We start from the raw sequence: 26,794 nt of genomic DNA, 5'->3' as shown, positions 1-26,794 counted from the left end.
TATTTGTGTGATGAATTAATAAAGAATGCATGAATGTGAAGCAACAATGATTTTATTGCCTCTGCAAGTGGTGATCGAAGGGGGGAGGGAAAGGTGGTTAGCTTACAGGGAAGTAGAGTGAACCACGGGGCCGGGGGGGGGGGGGGGGGGCGCAGAGGGGAGGTTTCATCAAGGAGAAACAAACGGAACTTTCACACCATAGCCTGGCCAGTAATGAAACTGGTTTTCAAAGCTTCTCTGACGCGCACCGCGCCCTCCTGTACTCTGCTAACCGCCCTGGTGCCCAGCGGCCAGGCGATTTGCCTCAACCTCCCACCCTGCCATAAACGTCTCCCCGTTACTCTCGCAGATATTGTGGAGCGCACAGCAAGCAGTAATAGCAATGGGAATATTGTTTTCACTGAGGTCTACCCAAGTCAGTAAACTGTGCCAGCGTGCTTTTAAACGTCCAAATGCACAGTCTACCACCATTTTGCACTTGCGCAGCCTATAGTTGAACAGCTCTTGATTACTGTCCAGGCTGCCTGTGTACGGCTTCATGAGCCATGGCATTAAGGAGTAGGCTGGGTCCCCACGGATAACTATAGGCATTTCAACATCCCCAACGGTTATTTTCTGGTCTGGGAAGAAAGTCCCTTGCGGCAGCTTTTGAAACAGACCAGAGTTCCTGAAGATGCGAGCATCATGTACCTTTCCAGCCATCCCACGTTGATGTTGGTGAAATGTCCCTTGTGATCCACCAGTGCTTGCAGCACCACTGAAAAGTACCCCTTTCGGTTTATGTACTCGCTGCCCTGGTGCTCCCCCCACAGTTAGGGAATCCCATTGCAACAAAGCCATCCACTATGACCTGCACATTTCCCAGAGTCACTATCGTTGATATCAGCAGCTCTTTGATTGCGTTGGCTACTTGGATCATAGCAGCCCCCACAGTAGATTTGCCCACTCCAAATTGATGCCCGACTGACCGGTAGCTGCTTGGGGTTGCAAGCTTCCACAGGACTATCACCACTCGCTTGTGAACTGTGAGGTTTGCTCTCATCTTGGTATTCTTGTGCTTCAGGGCAAGGGAAAGCAAGTCACAAAGTTCTATGAATGTGCCCTTATGCAAGCGAAAGTTTTGCAGCCACTGGGAATCGTCCCAGACATGCAACACTATGCGCTCCCACCAGTCTGTGCTTGTTTCCCGGGCCCAGAATCGGCGTTCCACGGCATGAACCTGCCCCATTAACACCATGATGTCCACATTGCCGGGGCCTGTTCTTTGAGAGAAGTCTGTGTCCATGTCCTCATCACCGCACTGCCGTCACCTCCTCACCTGGTTTTGCTTTTGCAATTTCTGGTTCTGCATATACTGCAGGATAATGCGGGTGGTGTTTACAGTGCTCATAATTGCCATGGTGATCTGAGTGGGCTTCACGCTTGCTATGCTATGGCGTCTGCGCTTAAAAAAAAAAAAAGGTGTGAAACGATTGTCTGCCGTTGTTCTGACGGAGGGAAGGGCGACTGACGACATGGCTTACAGGGAATTAAAATCAACAAAGGAGGTGGGTTTGCATCAAGGAGAAACACACACAACTGTCACACAGAATGGACCCCTCAAGGATTGAACTCAAAACCCTGGGTTTAGTAGGCCAATGCTCAAACTACTGAGCTATCCCTCCCCTCACTCTTCACGGGGGTAGGGATGGGGAGCAAATGAATACAAATTAATACAAAACAAATCTGGTCTCTTGTTTTGATCCACTCCATCTCTCTTATACATCTTAGGCTGGCAGCAGACAGTGCAGTACGACTGCTAGCCATCATCTTCTCCTGGGTGCTTGCCAGAAGACGGTGCAGTACGACTGCTAGCCATTGTTGTCTCCTGGGTGCTCGCCAGAAGATGGTGCAGTACGACTGCAGGCAGGACTGAATCTCCATGAGACGAAACTTAAAAAGAGAATGACCTGGAGTCAACTCCCATTTATGTCTAGGTGCCCCTGACTGACCTCACCGAGGTCGGCTAAAAGAGCACCCAGGAGACGACGATGATGGCTACCAGTCGTAATGCACTGTCTGCTGCCAAAATCAATGAGCTGCTGCTGTGTTGCAACGCAGTACCACGTCTGCCAGCACCCAGGAGACGTACGGTGACAGTGAGCTGAGCGGGCTCCATGCTTGCCGTGGTATGGCATCTGTACGGGTAACCCAGGAAAAAAGGCTCAAAACGATTGTTGCTGTTGCTTTCACGGGGGGGGGAGGGGGGCGGCTGATGACATGTACCCAGAACCACCTATGACAATGTTTTTGACCCATCAGGCATTGGAATCTCAAACCAAAATTCCAATGGGCAGCGGCGGAGACTGTGGGAACTGTGAGATAGCTACCACAGTGAAACACTCTGGAAGTCGACGCTAGCCTCGGTACTGTGGATGCACTCTGCCGAGTTAATGGTCTTAATGATCTTAAATGGGGACACACAAAGTTGACTATATAAAATCGATTTCTATAAAATCGACTTCTATAAATTCGACCTAATTTCGTAGTGTAGACATACCCTTAGTCTCAGGCTTCAGCTGCATTAACTTTTTAGTGGATTCTCCACCAGACTGGTAAGGGAATAGCATGTGTTGCACAACCCCAGGCTGTCAATGCTCACATTCCCACCTCCTTAGAAAGCTCTCTGCAGGTAACCTCTTTTTTTTTTTTTTTTTTTGGCTTCACCACCACCACTTAGGTTCCTTTTAACCTAAATCATAATCAAACAACAGGCTTTCCAATCTATGCAAAAATTCCTGAGTGTAAACCATCAAAGAATGCTGCTATCTGCAGGCCCAACTGCACCTTCTCATGGAAAAGCTCATAGGAGAAAAAAGGTTCCTCCATGGAGTCTGTTCCACATTGCCCAGCTTGGGTGCCCAGACAGCACAGATCCATGGGAACCTTGACATTCCACTAGAAACATGCTTCAAGAGGCTTCCCCCCACCCACTACTGCTAGAGCTCAGAAGGGAGTCCACTGGGGGGCATGGCCCTTTCACAAATCAGGAACATCTGGACTTAAAAAGCACAACCTGCATGATTCCAAAGGGGCACTGCTTTCTACAAGTTCCTCAATTTCAATGGTACCAGGGCATGTATCCCAATTAGTAGAAATATGTAAAAGTGATTCTTAAAAGAATTGTTTCAACCAAACCACAGTGAATTTTTAGTTGATTCTGGACCTTCGGCTCTGAACGAAATAGAATCCTGGCAAGGATCATACCTTTTTTTAATCCCCTTAGGAAAAAATATGTAGGAATGAGTTTGGCTCATGCATATCAACAACAGTCCGACAGCATGGATTTGCCTATTCATAAAAAAAAGCTCCCCTGTCTATCATTACAGTAAGCAATACACATCCAGTTATATATGGTGGAGGATTAAAGCATGGGAGGAAAAATGGAGAAGTGAAGCTCACCTAAATGAATCTCTGAGAATACCTAAGCATAAACCTGTTAAAAAGAATAAATTGAACATCTAAGAAATAAGCCTGTTAATTTAATAAATCCCTCATTTGTCTCAAATGTATTAAATGTACACCTGTACCCCGATATAACGCGACCCAATATAACATGAATTCGGATATAACAAGGTAAAGCAGTGATCCGGGGGAGGGGGGGGCGCGGGGGGGGGGGGGGGGCGTGCTGCGCACTCCGGTGGATCAAAGCAAGTTCAATATAACGCAGTTTCACGTATAACGTGGTAAGATTTTTTGGCTCCCGAGGACAGCGTTGTATCGAGGTAGAGGTGTATATACATTAAATACAGTGCTCCAAAGATTATGAATTTGGGAGGAGATCACGGTTTTATTTTATTTTTTTAATTAGAATTATTTTTGTATAGATGTGTTTATGCCAGACTATTTTATGCAGAACTATTTGTCTTGGCGTATCAAACTGCCATGCATAAAAGTGGAACAGGGTTATGGGTTTTTTCCTCCCCCACCATTTTTTTCCCCCACCAGTGATCAAAGACTTGTGTACAAAGGTGTATCTAGCTAACCAGGTCTCCCAGCTGTCAAATGACAGCAAGCATGTGTCTGTCCCTGTGTGTCTCTGAGCTATCTGAGCTGTACCTTAGACATTGGATCTTCAGTCTGGCCCTGCTTTTGATACTTGGCCAGGAACAAATACATCAAGTCACAGACTTATAGGCTTTTTAAAAAAAAAAAAAAATCTCTTGTGTAGTTTAAAAATAATAATTCAAAATCATCCACATACTGGTATTTATCTTTAGCTGTTTAACACTGAATGTGCCATAATGCGCTCTTAATATAGTCCATGCTATTTCTCTTAGGAGCTAAGAATCTATTATTTGTTATCTTTGTACTCAACTACTGTATATAAAAAGAGAAAGCCACTGACTTTAACCAGCTCTGTGGGCAGCTCTACACTCTCTGCCTTGCTCAGGACTCATTGTTCCTCCTACCTGTCTTGCAACTTCCCTCCCATCGCTCTGTCCCTGTCCTGAATGCGGAAATGCTACTCCTGAGAAGTTTAGAGGCACTGAAGGGGTTTAGTTTCAGCATTGTAGAACTTTAGCTCTCCCAGAAGCTGAAGCTCCCAGTTGTCCAACCTCCCCTTCCCCCGATTATCTTAAGGTTTCAGATGACCTCCAAGGCCAACAGTTAACTGGGGTTTCCACATACTTAGTATTTTGCTGCTTCTTTTTATTTTTTTGCGGCTTCTTTGGAGTACTGTCTATTCCTTTCATCTGTTTACACCCAGTTTTATGTTTTGCCAAATCGGCAACCCAATAATACAACTTTACTGCTTTCCTCAGCTAAAGAAGACACTTTAGATCATGTGCATTAGTACTAATAGACTATTTTAAAAACATTAGGAAAGTAAGACTAGGGGATGGGACACAGAGCTTGTTAAAACGTAGTCTAAGTCAATAGGGCCCAAAATGGTTACCATCTGACAGTTGTTCAGAGGCCTGTGACAACTAAGTTCATGGTCTCAGTCTAGTTCCTACTGGACTAGATTCCATATGACAATCACCGATATAAATTAGTATCTTTCTGGCCAGTCTCAGCATGCTTTCTCCATATGCAGAGCCCCTACTCTTTTAGCTTTGCTTTGCATATTCAGATGTACAGGGGTACAGATGGCACTGCAGGACCAGACCCAGTGACCTCATCAGAAGAGCACGATGTACCCCACCACTGTGAGGAAATGGGGAGTTCACTAGAGGATACAAGCCAAATCTAAAAAGGGGATATTGTCTTTTTTAAACATATGGCTGTTATCACAAAAAAGACCTTTTAAAGCATGCAAGACTCTAAAATTGTACCTTGTCCCCTTCAGCTCTGAAGAGCAGATATGTGCAGAAATAAGTGAGTCATTTTATTACCGCATATTTACAGTGAGTCACTTCTCTGACCATAACCACACTTTAGAGGAAGTAATTTATAGTGTTACAAAGACTTTCGTCTAAACCAAGTTGAACAGCATAGCAAACAAGTGACAGGCATTTTATTTGTAAGTGGAATAGTAAAAACATTGTCCTGTAGGAGTGTTCTGTGCCAACGAGAGAAACATGCTAGGATAATCCCTTCTTCAATTTAAGAAGTCTAACTGCCTGAATGCAATACCACCAGAAAATAATTTGTATAATAAAATGGTGGAGAACACAAATTACAACTAGCCTGCTATGCATCTTTAGTGCAGAGTTTTATTTTTAACTTGTATCTATATTTCAAGAGACCTGAGAAGGGATTATTTTTATAAACACAAAGCAATGCTCTGTTAACATGAAAGAGATGATTAACTGCATTTATATTATCAATCCATCTCCATACACCAAAAAAACTCAAGAAAGGTCATTGTTAGCTCAAGCAACTGACCCATCTACAGCTGTGACTGACAGTGGGGTTTCAGCTAGTTACATCAATATATACACATTGCCTGTGAGTCAAATATGTCAGTCAATTTAGACTCTTCCATTGACTTCTGACTACAACACAAAGCTCTGCTCCTTTCTTCCCCACAGCTTTCCAAAAGCCCTATGTTTTCTGTGTTTCCTAGCATCACTCCCACTGGAGCCTTTGAGAGTTCACACCCTCTCTTCTATAATTCCTTATATTCTCCAATGAATCCCTCAAGCTTCCCAGCCTGCAGGAACCTCTTACAGCCAGCCCCTCTGAATTCACATATGGCATGGCTACCACAATCAATGGAGATTAAAGATGTATCCTACCTAGCACTGGCCTAGATAGGCCAGATTCCAGGATAACTAGAGAGGGGTCTTTAGCTTACTGAACTCAATAAATACTGCATTACAGTTACCTTCAAACCTAACTTTTTAAGAAGTGAATGAATATAAAGTAATAAATTCATAGATTCCAAGGCCAGAAGGGACCATTGTGACCATCTAGTCTGACCTCCTCTACAACACAGAGAACTTCCCCAAAATAATTCCTAGAACACTTTTAGAAAAACACCCAATCTTGATTTTAAAATTGTAAATGATGGAGAATCCACTACAACCCTTAGTAAATTGTTCCAATGATTACTCTTACCATTAAGAATTTACATCTTATTTCCCATCTGAATTTGTCTATTCCACTTGTGGCCATTGGATCATACTAAACCCCTCTCTGCTATACTGAAGAGCCCATTATTAAACATTTATTCCCTTTGCAGATACTTTATGGTCTGTAATCAAGTTACCCCCATAAACCTCTCTATGTTATGCTAAATAGATTGAGCTCCTTGAGTCTATAAGGCAAGTTTTTTAATCCTTTAATCATTCTCATGGCTCTTCTCTGAACCCTCTCCCATTTATCAACATCCTTCTTGAATTGTGTGCACCAGAAGTGGACAGAGTATTTCAGCAGTGCTTACACTGGCTCCAAATGTAGAGGGAAAGTAACCTCTCTACTCTTACTTAAGATTCCTGTTTATGCATCCCAGGATTGCATTAATTCTTTTGGCCACAGCACCACGCTGGGAACTCATGTTCAGCTGATTAACCACAAGGACCCCCAATTTTTTTCCAGTCACTGCTTCCCAGGATAGAGTCTCCCATCCTGTAAGTATGGCCTACATTCTCTTTTCCTAGATGTATACAATTAGCCATATTAAAACACAACACAAGAACTAGAAGTCATCAAATGAAATTAATAGGCAGCAGGTTTAAAACAAACAAAAGGAAGGATTTCTTCACACAACGCACAGACAACCTGCAGAACTCTTTGCCAGAGGATGTTGTAAAGGCCAAGACTATAAAAGGGTTAAAAAAAAAAACAAAAAAAAAACACTAGATAAATTCACGGAGGACAGGTCCATCAATGGCTATTAGCCAGGATGGCCAGGAATGGTGACCCTACCCTCTGTTTGCCAGAAGCAAGGAATGGGTGACAGGGGATGGATCACTTGATGATTACCTGATCTGTTCACTCCCTCTGAAGCACTTGGCATAGGCCACTGTTGGAAGACAGGATACTGAGATAGATGGACCTTTGGTCTGACCCAGTTTGGCCGTTATTACGTTTTTCTACATGTTCTTATATATTGTTTGCTTGCACCCAGTTCACCAAATGTTCCAAATCGCTCTGTATCATCTATCTGTCCTCTTCATTATTTACCGTTCCCTCACTTTTTGTGTCATAGGCAAAATTTATCATTGATGATTTTATGTTTCTTCCAGGTCGCTGATAAATATGTTAAGTAGAGAGGCCCAAGCACTGATACCTTTGGGACTTCATTGGAAACACACCCACTTGATTATTCCCCATGTACAACTACATTTTAAGACTTATCAATTAGCCTAACTGATATAAAATGAACATGGAACACATTAAATCAGTCTAGTAAATGAATTACTGGTTTCCACTCACTAGAATCCTATAGCTATGTTGTAGTCTTGTTGCTTGCTAGTTTCAAGGTTAATATCTGAACTTATATGTATTCTACAATTTGAAAACACATTTAACATTTAAAAAAAAAATAAAACTATCAAGCAAAGTGAACACACAAGCTGAATTCATTTTCAGTGACTAATTGAAAGGAAGTTGTGCTGCAAATCAAGTTTTGGGAAGTTGCATGTAAGGGAAAATGATGCATACAGTCACAACAACAGGTGTTCACCATGAATGTACGTAAAAACATAATAGGGACAATATACAACATTTCCATTAGTTCATTCATGAAATGGGTTAAAAACACCACACACACACACACACACACACACACACACACACACAGCTCTTATGTAGACCAAATCAACCAACCGGATTTGATTTCCAACAAAAAGAAAGAATAGTCAGTTTTGAAATCTGATTTGCACTAATACATTCTCTTTCCCCGTTAAAAACCTAATATCTTTTTGTGCAATTCAAAGAACACAAAGGAAAAGGGAAACAACTTTTGCATACAGACAAAACAAATACTTTTCAAGGAAAAATCCTGTTTCTTGAAATCTATATGGAAATCATGCAACGTACTATTTATAAAAAACACTGAAACACTTACTCTCCTAGACTTCGGTCACAAAAGGTAAATGCATTTTAGGAGGGAAAAAAAAATCGGTTACAGTACAAGAAATTATATTGTAATGAATTAGACTGAATAACAGTTTGTTGTACAGTAAGTTACTATCAAAACTGACTCGTTTTCCAGTGCTTAATGTTTTTCAAATAATTATATTACTTTTAATATCTTGCAGGAAAGTGGGCATGTCTATGCATAACACAGATTAGCAAAATAAAAGTATCATGCATTGTGAAATTAGCAGAACATTTTGTTTAAAGCTATTTTTTCACGTGTACTTTTAAACCTGACAAAATACTTAACAGCATAGTCCCAAAAAATTTATATTGGTATCACTGCCTTATTACTACTTCTAAGCACATACAAGTTTGTATTACTTTTTTTCAGTTTGTAACAATGTGCTCATCACATGCACTGGGAACATTAATACAAATACTAACAAGCACAAAAAGACACAAACTCAGAGAAACCACCTCCCAGATAGCAATGAAACTCAACCTGGCTCAGGCCATCTTCCTCAAGCAACAGCTTGAGTTAAAACTGAAGTCTTTTCAATTCGTAGTAAAGGGCAAAAGTCTGATCAAGGGGAGAAGCAAATTCCAGAGCCAAGGTACTCTCTGTCTCCACTAACAGACTACTTGCCCCCAGCTCCCCAGAACTTAAATCTGAGGACTGTTAGCAATTGTCCTCCAGTAAGTCACAAATAACAGGCTAGTATAGGGACCCAAACCATGTGGAATTTTGTACATTAAGGTCGACATCTGAAATTGCACCTCGAAACAAACTGGTATTGTTTATGGAACAGGGGTATAATGGGCACCACCCAAGAAGAACAGACATCATATAGTAAAGAAAGCAGGTACATTACGTATTAGCTGAGGTTTTCAAAGTGATCTTAAAGAACAGCAGGAAGCATAGCACACAGTGGTGGATTTGGAAGTAAAAATGGCTATGCTTGACTCGTGAGGATGGCTTTTCAGACTGATGATGAAAAAAAGCATTCAGCTACTACTGCCACCTTGGAGCCCGGCCATGGTGCAAGGATCCAGAAGGACCTCAGAACAAAAGGCAGACATAGCCCCTTCAAAGAGTTAATAAATATCTTCTCCAACCTGCAAGCACCACCTCTTTCTTGTTTGGACTGAGCTTCAGTGAACTCTTAGCCAAGAGAGTTCTACCTTGGCCAGGGGTGGAAAGTAGAGTTACCCAGCCCATCTGTGTCTAATGAAAAGAAGCTTATATCTGTGAGCCACTACAGTTCAAAGTGTCTTACCTTCTTCACCAATGGCAGCCTCAGATATACTTTAAATGAGAGATGACTGCATAAAACTGTAGAACCCCAAATAGGAAAGCACTCTGGACAAATGAGAAACTGCCCAAAACTCTTTTCTTGGAGCTCTCCAAGAGCTGAGCAATACAAACTTAACACCATCCACCCTTGCATATCAGTAGTATCTCACAGAAAACAGTATCCAAGACTGCCGAATGGTTTATAAGCATGACTCATAGATTCTAAGGCCAAAAGGGACCATTTTGATCAGCTAGTCCGACTTCCTGCATAGCACAGGCCATAGAACTTCCCCAAATGAATTCCTGTTTGAACTAGAGCATATCTTTTAGAAAAATGTCCAATCTTGATTTTAAAAATGGCCAGTGATGGAATATCTACTACAATCCTTGGTAAACTGTTCCAATGATTAATCAATAGTCATTCGGCCATGACTAGAACAAGAAGCAGCACAGCATCTGTACTAAGCCCAAATGTAAAGCCAGACTGAAAGAGGTCAAGGAAGCTACTAGTTATTCCACAACAACCTCCTCAATAATCTCTCCCCAAAAGAGAAGCTGAGACAGGCAAAAGTGCTATACTTGTCATTTTATTTATGGACCTGTGACAGATGGGGTAATTTTCTGCATATCCTTGGAAGACCTTATTGAATTAAGTTTAAGTATCTTTGGGGTCCACTGTTTTAAATGAATGGTTTATGTATGATCGTGTTGTATTCCATGGGGGCGGGGGGGACACCTGCCACACGTCCTTCAAGAACTAAAAACAGTAGGTGCTGATTAAAGCAAATCAGCCAAGTTGTATGCCCCTCTCCTGGATGTGTTTGCATATACTAGTCCAAACTAGATCCTTCAGAGACCAACAGACAAAGAAAGGACTTTGGGATAAGTAGTTGGAGTTAAAATAGATTTAGGGCCTCCTTTCTGATCCAGCAACACTACAGGACCGTCCAGCCAAGGGAGCCACAATTCTTCAGGAATGACACTTTCCAGAACCCGGAACTGCGGTGATCTTTGTTTAGCTTTTTAGCATATGTTTAGGTTCCTTTATTGTTTTTAATACGTTTTCTCTGTAATGTTTTCACTTAAAGAATAAATGTGCTTGCTTAGAAAGAACTGCATGGTAACTTATAACTGTGGGCAGTTATGCCTGGCATACCAATGTACAGACACTGACCTGCTTAGGCAGTCTGGCTTGCTGGAATATCACAGTACAGGCAGGGAGATGTGCAGCCTTGAAGAACCCTGGTCAGGAGGGAGAGAGACACAGGTCTCTGCCCATGAGAGGTGATGGCTGAGGAGCCAGGAGCCTACAGTGGGTGCCCTTGGTGGACCATGGAGAGGGGATACAGGTGTAGTTGCCCTGAACTGTGACAGATCCAACAACTACTTGAAAGAAGAAAAGTGCCACTTTGTCTAAACAAGGGAAACCAATGATGATCTCAGCCAGTGGTAAACCCAATATTCCAGGCTAGATTATAATCAGCCACAAGAGGCATGGGTCCAAACCATAGGTTGCAGGCTGAAGCTCCCTCAGTATGTTTAGAACTTGACTGAGAAATCCTGGTTAAAACTCAGAAGACTGCATTTGTACTAATCAGATGAATAATTTAATCGATGGAACAGTTTAAGTGACTCAACATACTGACAGCTTTGAGAGGTGAGGTATTGCAGCAGAACTTCCAGCTCCATTGTTACTGTTGTAGATGAGGCATTTGGGGGTTTGGATTTATGTTAGTTAAAAATAATGTTACTGGTATTTGAGACTACATTTACTAGATAAGCTCTTTACTGCCTGGGTCTTATTGATATCAAAGTGCTTTCGTTCTCAGTTTGAGAAAGAACCACTCATCTACAGTTCATGGCACTGCCCAAACCACTCAAGCATTTTACAATATTAGAAAGAGACAAGCAGGGAAGTCCTTTTGCAAACTCTCACTAAAAGTCTGCAAGGATTCCTTCCTTTAAAAAAATTGTCATAAGCACTTCACATCAGCATCAAGACAAAGATTAATAATTTAACCAAAAACAAAGAATAGATTTATATTGCTGGTATAAATAATTGTTTGTACTTCAAATACTAACATTAAATTAGAATTGTATTTACAATGGGTATTTCAAAGTTAAATCACCTTATATGCTCACCTCTTTCTGCTCAACTTGGAGTGCTGATTTTAAAATATCTCTAAGCTGTATTAGTTGTTTCCTTTCCTCATCCTGTGCTTGTTTAATCTAGAGTACAGATGCAGACATGACAGAGGTTAAAAATTAATGTGTTACTATTTATATTAACACATTTCTTTACAGCTTGTTGCTTAACTGGTTCAGATTTCCTGACAAATGATCAACAAGAATGAAAATACCAGAGAGAAACAATAAGTTCCTTTACCCATATGCCTACAAAAAACTTGACAATGGTTTGGCTGCTGGTGTGCTGAGACCACTGCCTACCATGCTGTCTCACATTTTGTCTCACTGTTTACTTGTACTCCCCTGTGTCTCTGTCTCCATCTGCTTTTGTCTTATACTTTGACTGTAAGTTCTCTGGGACAGAGACTGTCTTTTTGTTCTATGTTCATACTGCACCTACCACAATATGGTCTTGGTCCATGACTAGTACTTCTACTCATTACAGCAATACAAACAACAGCAACAGTTTTATAATCTACTCAAAGCTCTACTCAATAAGTCTGAATCAAAAAGATTAGATTTCTTTAATAAACACAAAATTTGAAAAAGCAGTATGGCAGACTGCTACTTACTGTGTGAAGATCAGTTGAGAGTGTTTCAATTGAAGGCTTGAGACTTTCAACTGCTTTCAGTCCATCCTGGAAGAAACTTTAAAAAAAAAAAAAAAAAGGCAGAAAGGAAATAGTATTGTTAGAATTAATTTCTAATGCTCAAGCTATTTTGTTCTTTTCTGTTAAAAGCACTTTACTGAAGAAAGAGACATGGCAGAAGCTGGTAAACGTATATACACACAGACTCCATATACATAGAAGTGAGAGCCATGCAACGAATTATGAAAATTCAAACTGCAAGGCCACAGGATACATTCATTTCATGCACTTTGGACCAATTCACCTGCAAATCTGCCCACTAATCCATCTTCTTGAAAACTCATTCTAACGTTCCAGCTCTCTGAACAGCTTTAAAAAAATCCCTGACATCAATTTAAAATCAACCTGCTCAAAAAGTTTTCCTCTTTCTCACTAAAAATATGCAATCTCTTCCCCGGCACCCCACCACCCAGTTTTAGAACACCGACGGTTCTTCTGCATATAAAAACATCATGACTTTTAAAGTCTAGTGTCTCAGGATCTGATGGGAGCTTCCAATAGAAAGGAAGATCCCTCCGCTTCTCAAAGGAACCCAAGCAATCACTTATTGCCAAGCATTTGATAAGTATGTGCACAGACAGTTCGAATAACTATGATCGTGTTCCCTTATCCTTTCTATTCCAGTACTTTTTAATTAAATAAAAACATTCTGAACATTTTTAACATTTTCATGATTAAAAAATAGAGCAAACACACACACACAGTTTGTTTACATTAAATATTACTCTGCAGTGTTTGCAACACAAATATTGCAGCATTGTGAACCACATGGCAAAAAAATTATTTTCATTGCCCAAGTTCAATGAAATGCATAAAGTAGATGAATGACAAAGATTGTCAACAATGAAAGTGATTTTTGAGTATTACTAGTAGTACAGCAAAGAAAATTTACCTTTTATACAACTTTATGGTATTCTTTTAAGAGGGAGGTTTATGGATCTAAACAGGTTGATAATGTCATTCACACTTCAGAATAATGAGTTTATTGCTATATTATCAATCTGTCAAAAATAAATAGAGTAAAACAAGTCCTAGTATCCTGCAGTCTAATGAGGGCTTCTGAGTTTCTCATTATTGAAGTTCTCCATTCAGTTAGAAATAAAGTAAAGCCATTCTCTCAACGCACTTTTATGCTATTGTTTACCCAATGTATTTTTAGAGAGAACAGAACTGACTTTGCTCATTGATAGATACACTCAGAAAGATTTCAAAGCCAGCAGGCCAATCTGTCTCGCTCCCTTCCATGGACAGATTACTAAACACGACAAGCGATCGTGTGGTGATTATGTGTTGCAGACGACAACATGCCACAATATTAGCTCAATCTAACACCTCATTTCATATTAAGTAATATAGCAACAAACCAGTAACTGATCTATTAGACCAAATCAATATGTCTAAAGTCTGCAGTGAAACATGTTCAGCTGAGTCTTAGATCTATTTTGAAGACACAGAAAAATATTTGTGGAAAAGTTATTGCCGCTACCAGTTTCCATGAAAATGCAAAATATTGTAACTATAGAATCTTTTCAAACAAAGAAACATAAAACTTACTTGCACTGTGCATGAAAATACTTGATCAGATTCTGAAGCAAGTCAACTCCTTTTTTAATCTTGATTTCATTGACTTTCAGAAGGTACTGTTAAAACAGTAATTCACAGAAGTAAAATTAATGAACGATCAATTACTTTTTCATATTTGTGATTTATAGGAATGGTAATTTAAAAATTTTCAATTATATTTCAACAAGCTTTAACAACCACAACAGATTTTGAAAAGCTGAAAAAAATTTGACCATGTGGAAGAGAGACCTCAGGGCATCAACCAAACCTCAAACAACTGGTGTCAATGCCAAGTCTTGATATCCAATTAGGATACTCATCTGTTGCTAACTCAAACCGTTGCCCTTTAACTCTTGAGGCCTACTAAAAGTCAGATCACAAGAAGCATGAGGGAGACCTGGAGGGCCTTCAGGAAATTATCCTGTAACCAAACAGTGGCATCTAGATGCACATTCACAGTCAAGCCAGCCATGGTGCAAGCCCACGATACATCTATCTGGCAATAAACATGTTCATATGCCAGAAGGGATTTTCACACTGCACCCCCTCCCACACCCTGCACTCCCTCCCGCACCCCAACCCCCTGCCCAGCCCTACATTCATGGCCCTGCATGCAATTTCCCCACCCAGATGTGGCCCTCAGGCCAAAAAGTTTGCTCACCCCTGACCAAAACTGACATGTTCCTTCTGAAAGGTGTGGCAGAGTGGATAACAAAACTCTATTATCTCAGAATGCTAGGTTCTATTCCTAGCTCTGACTGAAGTGACCTTTTGCAAGTTCTTAGTTATCTTCTCTGTGAAACTGGTAAATGATAGTTATTCCCACAAGTTATGAAACCTTGACTCAAAATAAGGGATATGAAGGGCACAGAAATATCAACCGCATTCGGTGGACAAGCTAGGACCAAAAACTCATGGTCTCTGGGCTTGCAGTTTAATGCACCTTCCTCTAAGCCGTAAGGCATTTTAGGAAGGGAAAGGGGTCTCTCTCTCATTTTGCTTCTCCAAAATCATGTGAAGGCTGTAGCTCTTCAAATCATCGTGAGCTTCTGTAAAGTAGGGGTCAAATCACGTCACCCATAAGAAATGTGTGAGAACTGGCAATGCTGAACTTTACAACCACATATAGAGCCCTTCTTGTAACAGCTGAGTTGCTTCTTCTCTGACATTTCTTAAGAGAGCCTGGGAAGGAAGGAACTCAAGGAAAGCAAGAGATGCACACACACAAAATGCAGTGCTTCATTACCGAAAAAAATAAGGATTTTATTGCACAGCAAAGAAAACAAGCTATAATAAGGGCTGCAGAAATTCTGTAGGAATTTTTGAAGCATCACTAAAATTAAACTGAAATGCCAACAACTGGAGAATATATTATATCTTGCAAAATGAAAGCTTCAAAGTGGTATAGGTTTATTTAATTTATTTCTTCTTCCTTACCTATTCAAGATCATGAACCATGGAACGTTATTGTCTACAGGATATGGTTATGGAATATATTTAATCCTTTCTGTATGATTGAATACTCAAGCCCAGCCTTCAGTGCTTCATTTTATTGTGCTTGTTCAAATCAAGCATTGAATGGATGAAAGCATCCAACCAGCTTCATACAAAGTACTTTCAGCTTTTTTAAAGTGAAGAGATTCAACTAAGCTTAAAAGCCCCAAGCTTGATCTCATCTACACCATTCTTTTTTCCTAAAAATTTTCACTGTTGTAGCAACATCAGGAACATTATCCTATACAGCAGGTTCTTATGATGTGCTCCTCTTCACAGTATTTGAGCTTCTCCTACATAGAACTAGTGAGGGCTTGAGGAAAGTGGAAAGCAGCAAATTTTTCAAGTGGGATTTTCAAAGCCGTCCAGAGGATTTGGACACCCATTTCCCTTTTAAAATGAATGGAGGTCCAAATCCCCTTGCCAGCTGTGAAAAACTTAGTCTGAGGGTATGTCTACACTGGAAAGTTTCTGAGCCACAAGATATAACACTTTTATTAAAACGCTGGAATTAAACCGCTGTTGCGTGTCCACACTGTGCTCCTCGTGATGCTGGAGCGCATCCACATCAGCACCTCTTGCAATGGCAAAGACAGCAGTGCATTGTGGTAGCTATCCCACTGTGCAACTGGCCACAGGCTGCTTTGGGAAGGGTTTCCAATGCCTCATGGGACAGTGTCAGCATCACATGATGCAGGTTTCCCAATCCCATTGTTCCATGGACATCCTAACTACATTGCCAACTGCTTTTCAACTGAAGTGGGGGGTGGGGGAAAGTGTTTGACAGGGTGCGTATGTGTATGGAGGGGGGGGGAAGGGAGAGAGACAGTGTGTTTTGGGGGACAGAGTGTGTCAGCATGCTGTCTTGTAAGTTCAGACAGCGTCAGGAAGCAACCAGCCCTGAGACGGGGGAAGGGGAAACCCTGACATCAGTCCCCACCTCCCTCCCTGGGCTCTCTGCACAGCAATCATACGCACGCATGCACACCCCACTCTGCCTCTGCGTTCAAGAGCATGAGCGTTCCACAATAATGGTTTGCTTTGTATCACAGAGCAGATCAGCACAGCACGCAATGGCTGTCAGAAACAGCATTTGAAAGGGATGGGGCACATGTCTCCAGGGCAGCCGAGTTCAAAACAATGAGCAAAGCGATCACTTGCAGCATTATGGGACAGCTCTGGAGGCCAAGTACAGTGCAGAAAACAATCAAGTGTCTACACTGGCAACAGAGCGCTGGAGCCTCTGCACAAATAGCCTTACGACTCTCGTCGAGGTGGGGTTTTTTTGCAGCGCTGCAACTGAGGAGTTTCTGCGCACAAAATGGCTTGGCAGTGTGTACACATCTGCAGCTTGAGCACTAAAAACTGCTTTACTATGCAGAAACTTGCCAGTGTACACCAGCCCTTAGACTCTGTATAGGAATACAGGGCTTTTCTAATGAATCGCTACAGTCACACCAGCATGTGGAATCAATTAGCTCCAACCAACACTAGAATCTAGAGTGGGGGTGGCCAAACCGTGGATCGCAAGCCACATGCAGCTCTTTTACAATTAAAGTGCGGCTCACAGAATCCCCCACGTCCCCTCCTTCTCCACCTACCAGACTGGGGGCGGGGGAGCTCAGGACCTCTGCCTTGCAGCAGGTTGGTGAGATAGAGGCTTCTGACCAGTGGGGATGTGGGGCTCTCAGGACTTCAGCCCCATGGGGCACACCTGCCGGGGCTCAGAGCTTCAGCAGGAATGGGGCTGAAGCCCCAAACTCCGGCAGGTTCCTCCCATGGGGCAGAAGCCCTAAGCCCTGGCAGGCGCACCCAGGCTCTCAAACTTCTGAAGATTGTCGTATGCGGCTCAGAAGATCAGTTTTGTCCACCCCTGATCTAGAATGTCTCAATAGAAGAGGCTCAATTTTCTAACCGGGTCTTAAAGTCTGGCTCCCTGTAACATGAAACCAAAAAGGATGGGAGCCGTACATCAAATGCTACACAATTACAAACAATCATTGTTACATTATTACTATCATCATGAAGAATGTGAAAGGCAAAGTCCATTACTAATGGCGGTTTGTTTTTCAATACCAGCCCAATGATGTGGAACTGAGATTTTCATATTACTCCACTGCTACAGATAGCGGCCTAAACCCTAAATAATTTGTGGTGTAGTGGTAGTGTGAAGACTAACTGTTTAATTTCATCTGTGAATAACGTATTGAATGAGACATAGGTGATTCTATAATGTATTTGTACGTGAAATAGCAGAGAATGTAGATTCCTTGTTGAAGTTAGTGTGGCAGGGCGAAGAAGTTTAATATCCTGAGTCCAATAAAAAACTTCAAGTTTCCTTTGAATGCAACAGTTGTCATAAGACAGAATCTATCTTTTCTCAAATTTCCTTTTTAAGAATATTAATGGAACAATTGTATTCTATGTTAAACCTTACCTCACACATCTGAAGCTGGAAGAACCGTCTTTCTTTCTCCATCTCTTCTGCAATTTCAGCTCCACTTATTTCTGTACGGATCATTCCATGTAGCTTAGCATGCTCCTTTTTCTCTTTCTCTATTTTCGTACTACGTGGAAAAGAACAGCTAAATCAGGTACACTACATGGTGTACTTGTAGTCCTGGAAATTTTAGATTACTTCCAATTTCTATTTCATTTGAAATTTGATAGTGACCAAGAAACAGCCAATGACTTGCTGTGATAGAAGTCTAATCCAACCGTGCTACCGTGAGTGACTGACACAGGAACTCAAAAAAAAGTGGTAGGAAAATACAGAGTTATCTCGTTGAGAGAAAAGACACATTTATGATTCGAATTAATACATAATCCCAACTGACTGATCTTGGTTAACAGAGCTTAATTCTGTCACTAGATTTTCAGAGCTTCCCCTGTCAGCATGGCTTCCTCTCTGTGTGCAGGGTTCCCAAAGCACAGCTGCCATCTCTTCTGCTGCTGAGCCAGCTGGCACTGGGGATGCCGGCCAGCTGGCTGTGTTGCAGATTTTAAAGTCTGCTAAGCCAAGTGCCTTGATCCTCTGAAGGTTTCTGCCAGTTTTCTGAAACCTATGTGTAACATGGGTTCTACGATATTGAAGCAAGAATTACAGTATTTTCTCATGACATGGTTTTAACATTACTCTAAATGGAGAACCTGAACTTAGTGTAAAATGACTTGCATGTGTTTAGAATTTCCAATCATCAATAAGCTCTGTACTTGCATGTTCTCTCAAGAGAATGATTAAGTGTCTCGTCTTGAGCCCCAAGCAGCCAGGGGATATACCAGAATTAATCTTTCCATCAACCTTGCTGCTGAGAAATGTTCTGGAACACAAACATTTAATCCCCACCACACCCTCCCTATTGGTAAATCAAATAAAACAAATTTCTTGCAATTTTCCAGTATCCTTGGACATAGACTGCAAAATGCTAGCTGGATTTCAGCCTATGAAGTTTTCCAGGAATGAAGGGATATCCTAAGAAAAACTCCTCCCTCTTTCACAGAGATTCATAGCTTTCAAGGTCTGAAGGAACCATTGTAAAATATAAAGAGAGCAATTTTTACTCCTCCCACTACAGACACATTTGAATGCATGACTTCTAGCTTCAGAAGGGGGAACCATTCCCCTAAACCACCGGGCCATCTAACCTCTCCAGGGGATATACATTCTACACAATCATTTACATGAATCAAAAGCTCACTCCAGAACTTTTCTGGAGCCAGACAGAGCCTTGATACTGAATGCATAGGTGAAAAGCTCAAGGAAACTTCAGAGAGACAAAAATCACACAGGTTAAGGTCATGGATAGGAATGATCCCATACAGGCATCAGAGGAAGAAATCAGAGGAGTGCCAAGGAAAAGTCTGCATTCCTGTTTCATTATGGTTACATAGCAGTCACAGAGCCTATCTCTAGGCCCAGTGCTTTTAAGCTTTTGCTGGATGATCCTTTATATGTTCAGTGTAAACACCAGGACCAGATGATGTGGAAGTAAACCAACAAAATGAAGACTCCATCATTTTAAGTGCTAAAAATATCAGCATCTCAAATGGTGATTGCCTATGTAATAATACGAAAAAGCGAATAATATCAGCAATGGTACAAACAGATCTACCCAAAGAAACCATATGCCAGGAACAAAGGATTAACCAGGCACCAGTTATGAAGAACAAGGGGAAAGGATTGATGCAAAGAATTCACAGAAGACAGTGAAATCAGCTCTCGTTTCTTTTTTGGCACTGTAGGCAGAGTAGCCTGTCCATATGCAAGTTGCTGCCAACAAGGGAAACTAGATGGGTGGGTTGCAAAACGTCAACCATGAGAGAAAATACCGTATCCAAAAAACGTTTTTAAATCTCTCAATTTCAACAGTAGCCCAGTGAAAATAATGAGAGAACTGAATTAATTGAAATGTGATCAGGTCTACATCAACAACTACTGACATCTGATTTTGTCCTCACTCAGGACAAAATATGAACCTAGATTTTCCAAGAAGATCAATTATGCGAAACTATCCAGGCAATGAAGCAATTACATTTTAGAAAGAAACACAAGGGTAATAACCCCCAAAACACAACAGAAAAACTGTTCAATACCATAACAAAATATTTTGTAGTTCATTCTAGTTTATTCAGATGGAGGGAGGGGAAACCTTACACACACAAAAAAAACAAACTTTACACACACACAGTGTCACAATCAACTGACCACAACAAAGAGGCAGGGGTTTGCACAGCTACCATGCTGACACCTTCTTCACATGCACATGTAGATATTTGCACTTAGTTTAAAATCAACCCACTGCAACCCATTCAGAGAGCAGCAGGGTAAGACTAATCTAAAATGAGTGGAGATCTGCATAGCAGACAAGAAAAGAACCACTCTGCATGAAAGGGCAAGATGAAGACCTATAATGAAAAAGTAGCTATGTAGATGTGTGGCAGAGCTCTGACCTTGTCCCCGCGGGTCCTGCGTTTCTAGGCGGTATATGCTAGCCTCAGTGGCTCTCTGTGACCCTCCACATAGCCCTTCTCTCTCTAGGGCCAGGGTTACAGTCTACTGAGCCCTTTTCATCACAAGCCAGCAAGGAGGTTGGTGAGAGAACTCCCACAGTCTCTGTTGTCCCTAGAGCTTGTTTTAGAACAGTTTAGCCTCCTGTCCTGACAGGGGACTGACTTCCCCTCCCAGGAGGTGTTCCAGTAGTGGTAGGTTGGGGGGAACCCGGGCCCGCCCTCTACTCCGGGTTCCGGCCCAGGGACCCTAATGGTAGCAGCTGTTGGCAGCCAACCTTTCACTGCCAGAGTTGCTACATTTCCCTGGGCCACTTCCCCACAGCTCTCCTGCTTCTCCCTTACCTTAGGGCTCCCTTATCAATAACTTGAGGGTGTCTTCATTAACCAGCCCTTCAGCCACACTTCCTCTCCTCTGGCTCCCTAGCTCTCCTCTGCCTGACTGGAGTGAGCCCTTTTTATAGTATCAGCGGGCCTTAATTAGAGTCAGGTGGTCACATTAGCTTAATGCCCTCACCTGACTCGTTGCAGGTTAATTGGAGTCAGGTGTTCTCATTAGCCTGGAGCAGGCCCTGCTCTGGTCAATCAGGGAACAGAAAACTGTTAATCCAGTGGCCAGTATATCTGCCTTCTGCTATTCTGCTGTACCCAACTGGCCTGGGTCTATCACATGTCTTATCCAGTTTTCACGGTATGTCACTATTTTTGTATTTGTTTTCCTAGTTTTGGAGTCAAAGTTAGATAATTAGATAACTAGGACTTCTAATACTCTTGAAAAGCTTATTTTGCCTTTTAGAGCTCAAATATGAGAAAAAGCAGGTCACTACTTAAAGGCTTTTACATAGAAAAATCACTATTTCAAAGAAGTTAATTGTTCTTTCATTCTGACACCAACATGGATGTGAATTTATGAAAAACTAGAGGAGATAAGCTATTGCAACAAAAATAGACATCCATTCTAACCTCTAAAGACCACATTTTTAAAGGTAGATTATTTTTGTAATAGAGTTGAAGATGCACCATCACTTGTATTTCAAAGGCTATTTCCTTTTATAAAACTCGTGTTATACCTTTCAATCACTGACAGGTCCCCATCAATCCAGTCTCACATTTCAGTCTGACTCTCCAACATATCCTCTTGTATGACTTGCTCTCTACTTAAAAGTTCAAAACGCTTATTCCTCTCCTTGTATTTTCTATCACTATTGACACCACCTCTATCCAAACCCACAATCTAGAAGTCATCTTCAGCCTGTCCCTCTCTTGTCCTGCACATATAAGTGGTCATGTCCAAATCTATCCTCTTCTTCCTCAATAATATTCAAAGATCTATGCAGTGGTATTTCCCATTTTAAGAACAGGGAATCTCACTCAAAATGGAAGAAATGTTTAGTGTGACTACTGTACAATATTGGAAACAGAAACCTTTAACTAACCTTTTACTGTAACTGTTGTTCTTCAAGATGTGTTACACATGTTTTACTCTAGGTGCGTCGTGCCCAGTTGTCAGATTTTTCCCTCAGTGGTACCCATCGGAGCAACCCAAGCGCCCTCTGCTACCCCATGCTACTGCACGCAGATGTAAATGGCAGAGTTGGCCCTGGCACCCATCAGTTCCTTCCTACTGGATAGACTCCAATAGAGAGGGGAAGGATGATGGATCATGAAATGAACATGCACAACAATCACGGGAAAAGATTAGTAACTCTTTTTTCTTTGCATGACTGCACATGTCCATTCCACTGTAGGTCTCAAGCAGTACAAACTGGAGGTTGGCTCGGAGTCTACTTGAATAGGGAACAGAGGATTACTCATCCAAACCGGGCATCGTCTCTGAATTGCTGAGAGATAGCATAATGAGAGGCAAACGTATGGCATAATGACCAGGTTGCAACCTTGCAAATGTCCAAGATGGGAAAGGCTGCAGAAGCTACCTGAGACCTGTTTGACTCTGCCAAAACTCTTCTCTGGGGCATCACATCTGTCAGCTGGTAGCATAATCGAAAACAAGTGGATATCCAAGAAGAGACTGTTTGGGTAGACGCTGGACAGCCTTTCATTCTGTCTGCAATTGTGATGAACAGTTCCACCAAAGACCTAAACGGTTAGTCTGGTTCAGATAAAAAGCCAAAGCTCTTCTACCACCTAGAGTGTAGAGCTTTTACTCATCTTTATGGGCATGAGGCTTTGGAAAGATGATCGGTAAATAAATAGATTGCTTGGTTAATGTGAAAACTGGAAACCTCTTCAGTAAGAAACTTCAGGTGAGGGCAAAAGTAAAACTCTCTCTCTACAGAAGACCATACAGGGAGATTATGATACTAGAGCTCGCAATTCCCCCACTCTCCTGGCTGAGGCAATGGCAACTAAATAGCCACTTTCATTGAAAGGTGTAGCAGGGAACAGGTCACCCGTGACTCAAAGGGAGGATCCATCAGCTTTCCTAAAATTAGATTTAAGTTCCTGTACCTGTGGATATAATCAGTCGAGACCTTTCAAAAATCTGATAGACATAGGATGGGAGAAGAGTGAGCAGTTGTCAACAGGAGGGTGGAAAGCCAACACAGCCATCAGGTGTACTTTGATGGAACTAAAAGTTAACCATTGTTGTTTCAGGAACAAGAGATTTGTTCAATATATGCTGGATAACAGTCCGAGCCATGAAAATGCTTTTTTGCCAGGAACAGGTGGAGAATCTTTTCCATTTAAACAGGTAAATACCCCTATTCAAAGGCTTTCTACTACTCAGAAGCACTTCCTGTACTCCCTTAAAAATAAACCACTTCCAACTACATCAGCCATGAAGCATCCAGACCATCAGGTGGAAGGCCTTCAGGTTGGGATGTAGAACCTGGTTCTGAGAGACCATGTCTGTGTCTAGCAGGAGTGACAGTGGAGATTTGACCAATAAGGCTACTGAAGCTGAAAATCAGTACTGATGGGGACATGCTGGAGCTATGAGTATGAGGTGAGCCTAGTCTTGTTTGATTTTGGGCAGGAGCGGAACCAGAGGGGAGGCATACAGCAGGCCATTTGATCATGGTAATAGGAAAGCATTTGTCAAAGAACCCAGGCTATAACCCGGCTTGGGAACAAAACTGATTACATGTTCTATTGGCCTCCGTTGCTTCTGTGGGAGTTCCCCAGAGCTGGAAAATTTATCTGGCAGTATCTGGACAAAGGAATCACTCACGGTGAATGATAAACAACCTGCTTAGGTGGCCTGCCAGAACATTCTGCATCCCTGGAAGGTGGATCCAAGTGGTGATATGGAAATCACCAAGGAGAATCGCTTCTTGGCACAAATGCATTGATCGGGATTCTCCTTGCTTATTCACATAAAACCTGGCTGCTCTATTGTCTATTAGCACCATCAAATTCTTTTGTTCAATGTGTAGAAGAAACACTATACAAGCCAAATGGACGGCTCACAATTTCCTTACATTTATATGTAGCTTTAGATCCTAAGCAGACCAAAGAGCTTGTGTCGGCAGAACACCCAAGTGATTCCCCCAGATCCAGTTCCAATGCATCTGTAACTAAGGTGAGCATCTGTTTTGGAGCAGCAAAGTGAAGTCCAACACAAACACTGGAGGGTTCTGTCCACCAGTCCAGACAGGACAAGACCCTGATTTGGTACTTGGACCACCATGTCCATATGATGAGAGATTGGTGAATACACCAGTACTAACCAACCTTGTAACATTCTGAAGTGCAGTCTGGCAGTACTGCACTAGGTAAATACATGCTGTCTTGTGTCCTAGATGCTTTAGGGAGTTCTGTACTGTAGTGCCACAATGTGCCTTTAAGTCTAGAGCAATGGCACACAATGTTTGAAATTGCAACCATGGCTGGAAGGCCTTGGCCTTCCTAAAATCCAGGACTACTCCAATACATTCTAATTTTTGTGTAGGTGACAGGATTGACTTATCTGGATATTGGCTGTGCTGGACAGAACCTGAGACCAGGACCAGCTTCTCACCAGCCAGGCATCTAGGCAAGTGAACATGTGAACTCTTGACCATCATAGGAATGCTGCTACCACCACCAAACACTTTGTGAACATGAGGGGCTGCAGACAAGCCAAAGAGCAGCACTGAAAATAATCATAAAATCATTGGACTGGAAGGGACCTAGATAGGTCATCTAGTCCAGTACCCTGCACTCATGGCAGGACTAAGTATTATCTAGACCATTCCTGACAGGTGTTTGTCTAACTTACTCTTAACAATCTCCAGTGATGGAGATTCCTCCACAACCTCCCTAGGCAATTTATTCCAGTGCTTAACCACCCTGACAGTTAGGAAGTTTTTCCTAATGTCCAACCTACACCTCCCTTGCTGCAATTTAAGCCCATTCCTTCTTGTCCTATCCTCAGTGGTTAAGAAAAACAATTCTTTGCTCTCCTCCTTGTAACAACTTTTTATGTACTTGAAAACTGTTATCAAGTACATAAAATGAAGGAGGTTTAGATTGGACATTAGGAAAAACTTCCTGTCAGGGTGGTTCTATCATGTCCCCTCTCAGTCTTCTCTTTTCCAAATTAAACGAACCCAATTTTTTCAATTTTCCCTCGTAGATCATGTTTTTATGTCTAGTCTCTAAAACCTTGATGAAGATATTGAACAGAACCGGACCCAGAACCAATCCCTGCAGGACCCACTTGCTATGCCATTCCAGCATGACAGTGAACCACTGATAACTACTCTCTGGAAACGATTTTCCAACCAGTTATGCACCCACCTTGTAGTAGCTCCATCTAGGTTGTATTTCCCTAGTTTGTTTATGAGAAAGTCATGTGAGACCGTATCAAAAGCCTTACTAAAGTCAAAATATACCACATCTACCACTTCCCCCCTATCCACAAGGCTTGTTACCCTGTCAAAGAGCTATCAGGTTGGTTTGACACAATTTGTTCTTGACAAATCCATGCTGACTGTTACTTATCACCTGTGCTGGTTGTCCGTGCCGGCTGCCTGTGCCGGGAGGCTCAGGCTACAGCCTGCTACCAGCCCAGCCCAAGGGCTAGGGCCCTAGTTTGTTACTTGCTGTCAGCCCTATCGCGAGCCTGTGAGCTAGAGACTACACAGGGTGCTGCCCTTCTCAGGGGCAGGGACAAGGGGCCCAGACCATGGCTGTGTGTTTGCCTCTGTCAGACAGGCCCAGAGCTCTAGACTGCTTACGGCTGAGCCCCACTGGTGCAACCCGAGGCAGAGGACTAAACCCCAAGACAACAAGGCAGAGTGGCCTCCCTTCCCACTGGAGAGCAAGGGAGCACTATATCCTGAAATTACTATACTATACTTGGCCAAAAGGAAAACTATACTGCAATATGGAAAAAACTGTTTAACCATCTACTGAGTCCAAGTGTGGGAGTATGGACGAGGACTAGGGCTTTTACAAGAAAATTTCAGACACTCAGGCCTTGTCTACACTACCGCGGTAAGTCGACCCAAGTTAAGCTACTCCAGCTGCGTGAATAACATAGTCAGCATAGCTTAGGTCGACTTACTGCAGTGTCTACACTGCACTGCGTCGACAGGAGACACTCTCCCGTCGACTTACCTTAATCTTCTTGTTCTGGAATACCGGAGTCGACCAGAGAGCACTCTGCAGTCGATTTAGTGAGTCTTCACTAGACACACTAAATCAATCCCCACTGCATCGATTGCAGCAGCATCGATCTCTAGTAAGTGTAGACATGGCCAGATACTTTTACATTCCAGAAACTTAAAATGGTTTTAACAGTTTGAGCTTTGCCATTTTTGAAAAGAAAAGGAAAAAAAAAAGTTAACAAGTGAATTTACCCAAGTGGAAAGAGCATTATATAAACACATGCAACATTTATTTTCCTTACAGATTTAGGTGTGCAGTAACAACCTATGCCTTCTCCAACTGACTTCAAATGGTGCAGAAACAGGCCATGAACAACGTGTGGATATCTGCATCCATGAGTGTGCATGTTTCTGCACATTGAAGTAATGCACCTTAACTCACTTAACTGATTCCTGTAATCACATGAACACATTAAAATAACAGTTCTGTTTATTTGCAAGGGTATTTCAAATGTGTAGTGAAGAGTGTA

General features: G+C 42.0%; 1 protein-coding gene across 2 annotated transcripts in view; it reads right to left on the bottom strand.

Annotated features, from left to right (window-relative positions):
* Nucleotides 1-26,794, bottom strand: part of ASAP2 (ArfGAP with SH3 domain, ankyrin repeat and PH domain 2) — a 183,449-nt gene that overhangs the window by 79,211 nt on the left and 77,444 nt on the right. For both annotated transcript variants that reach the window (XM_054022672.1, XM_054022673.1), the window contains exons 6-9: nucleotides 18,140-18,269; nucleotides 14,200-14,285; nucleotides 12,568-12,643; nucleotides 11,951-12,037 (exon numbers count right to left, since the gene is read on the bottom strand). In XM_054022672.1, coding sequence (XP_053878647.1) covers nucleotides 11,951-12,037; nucleotides 12,568-12,643; nucleotides 14,200-14,285; nucleotides 18,140-18,269 — 379 coding nt within the window. The remainder of the gene's footprint in view (nucleotides 1-11,950; nucleotides 12,038-12,567; nucleotides 12,644-14,199; nucleotides 14,286-18,139; nucleotides 18,270-26,794) is intronic.

This window comes from Malaclemys terrapin, chromosome 3 (assembly GCF_027887155.1).
Source record: "Malaclemys terrapin pileata isolate rMalTer1 chromosome 3, rMalTer1.hap1, whole genome shotgun sequence".
In the NCBI taxonomy this organism is placed as follows: domain Eukaryota; kingdom Metazoa; phylum Chordata; order Testudines; family Emydidae; genus Malaclemys; species Malaclemys terrapin.
Note: the sequence above shows the minus strand (reverse complement) of the source record. Positions and strands in the feature narration are given on the sequence as shown.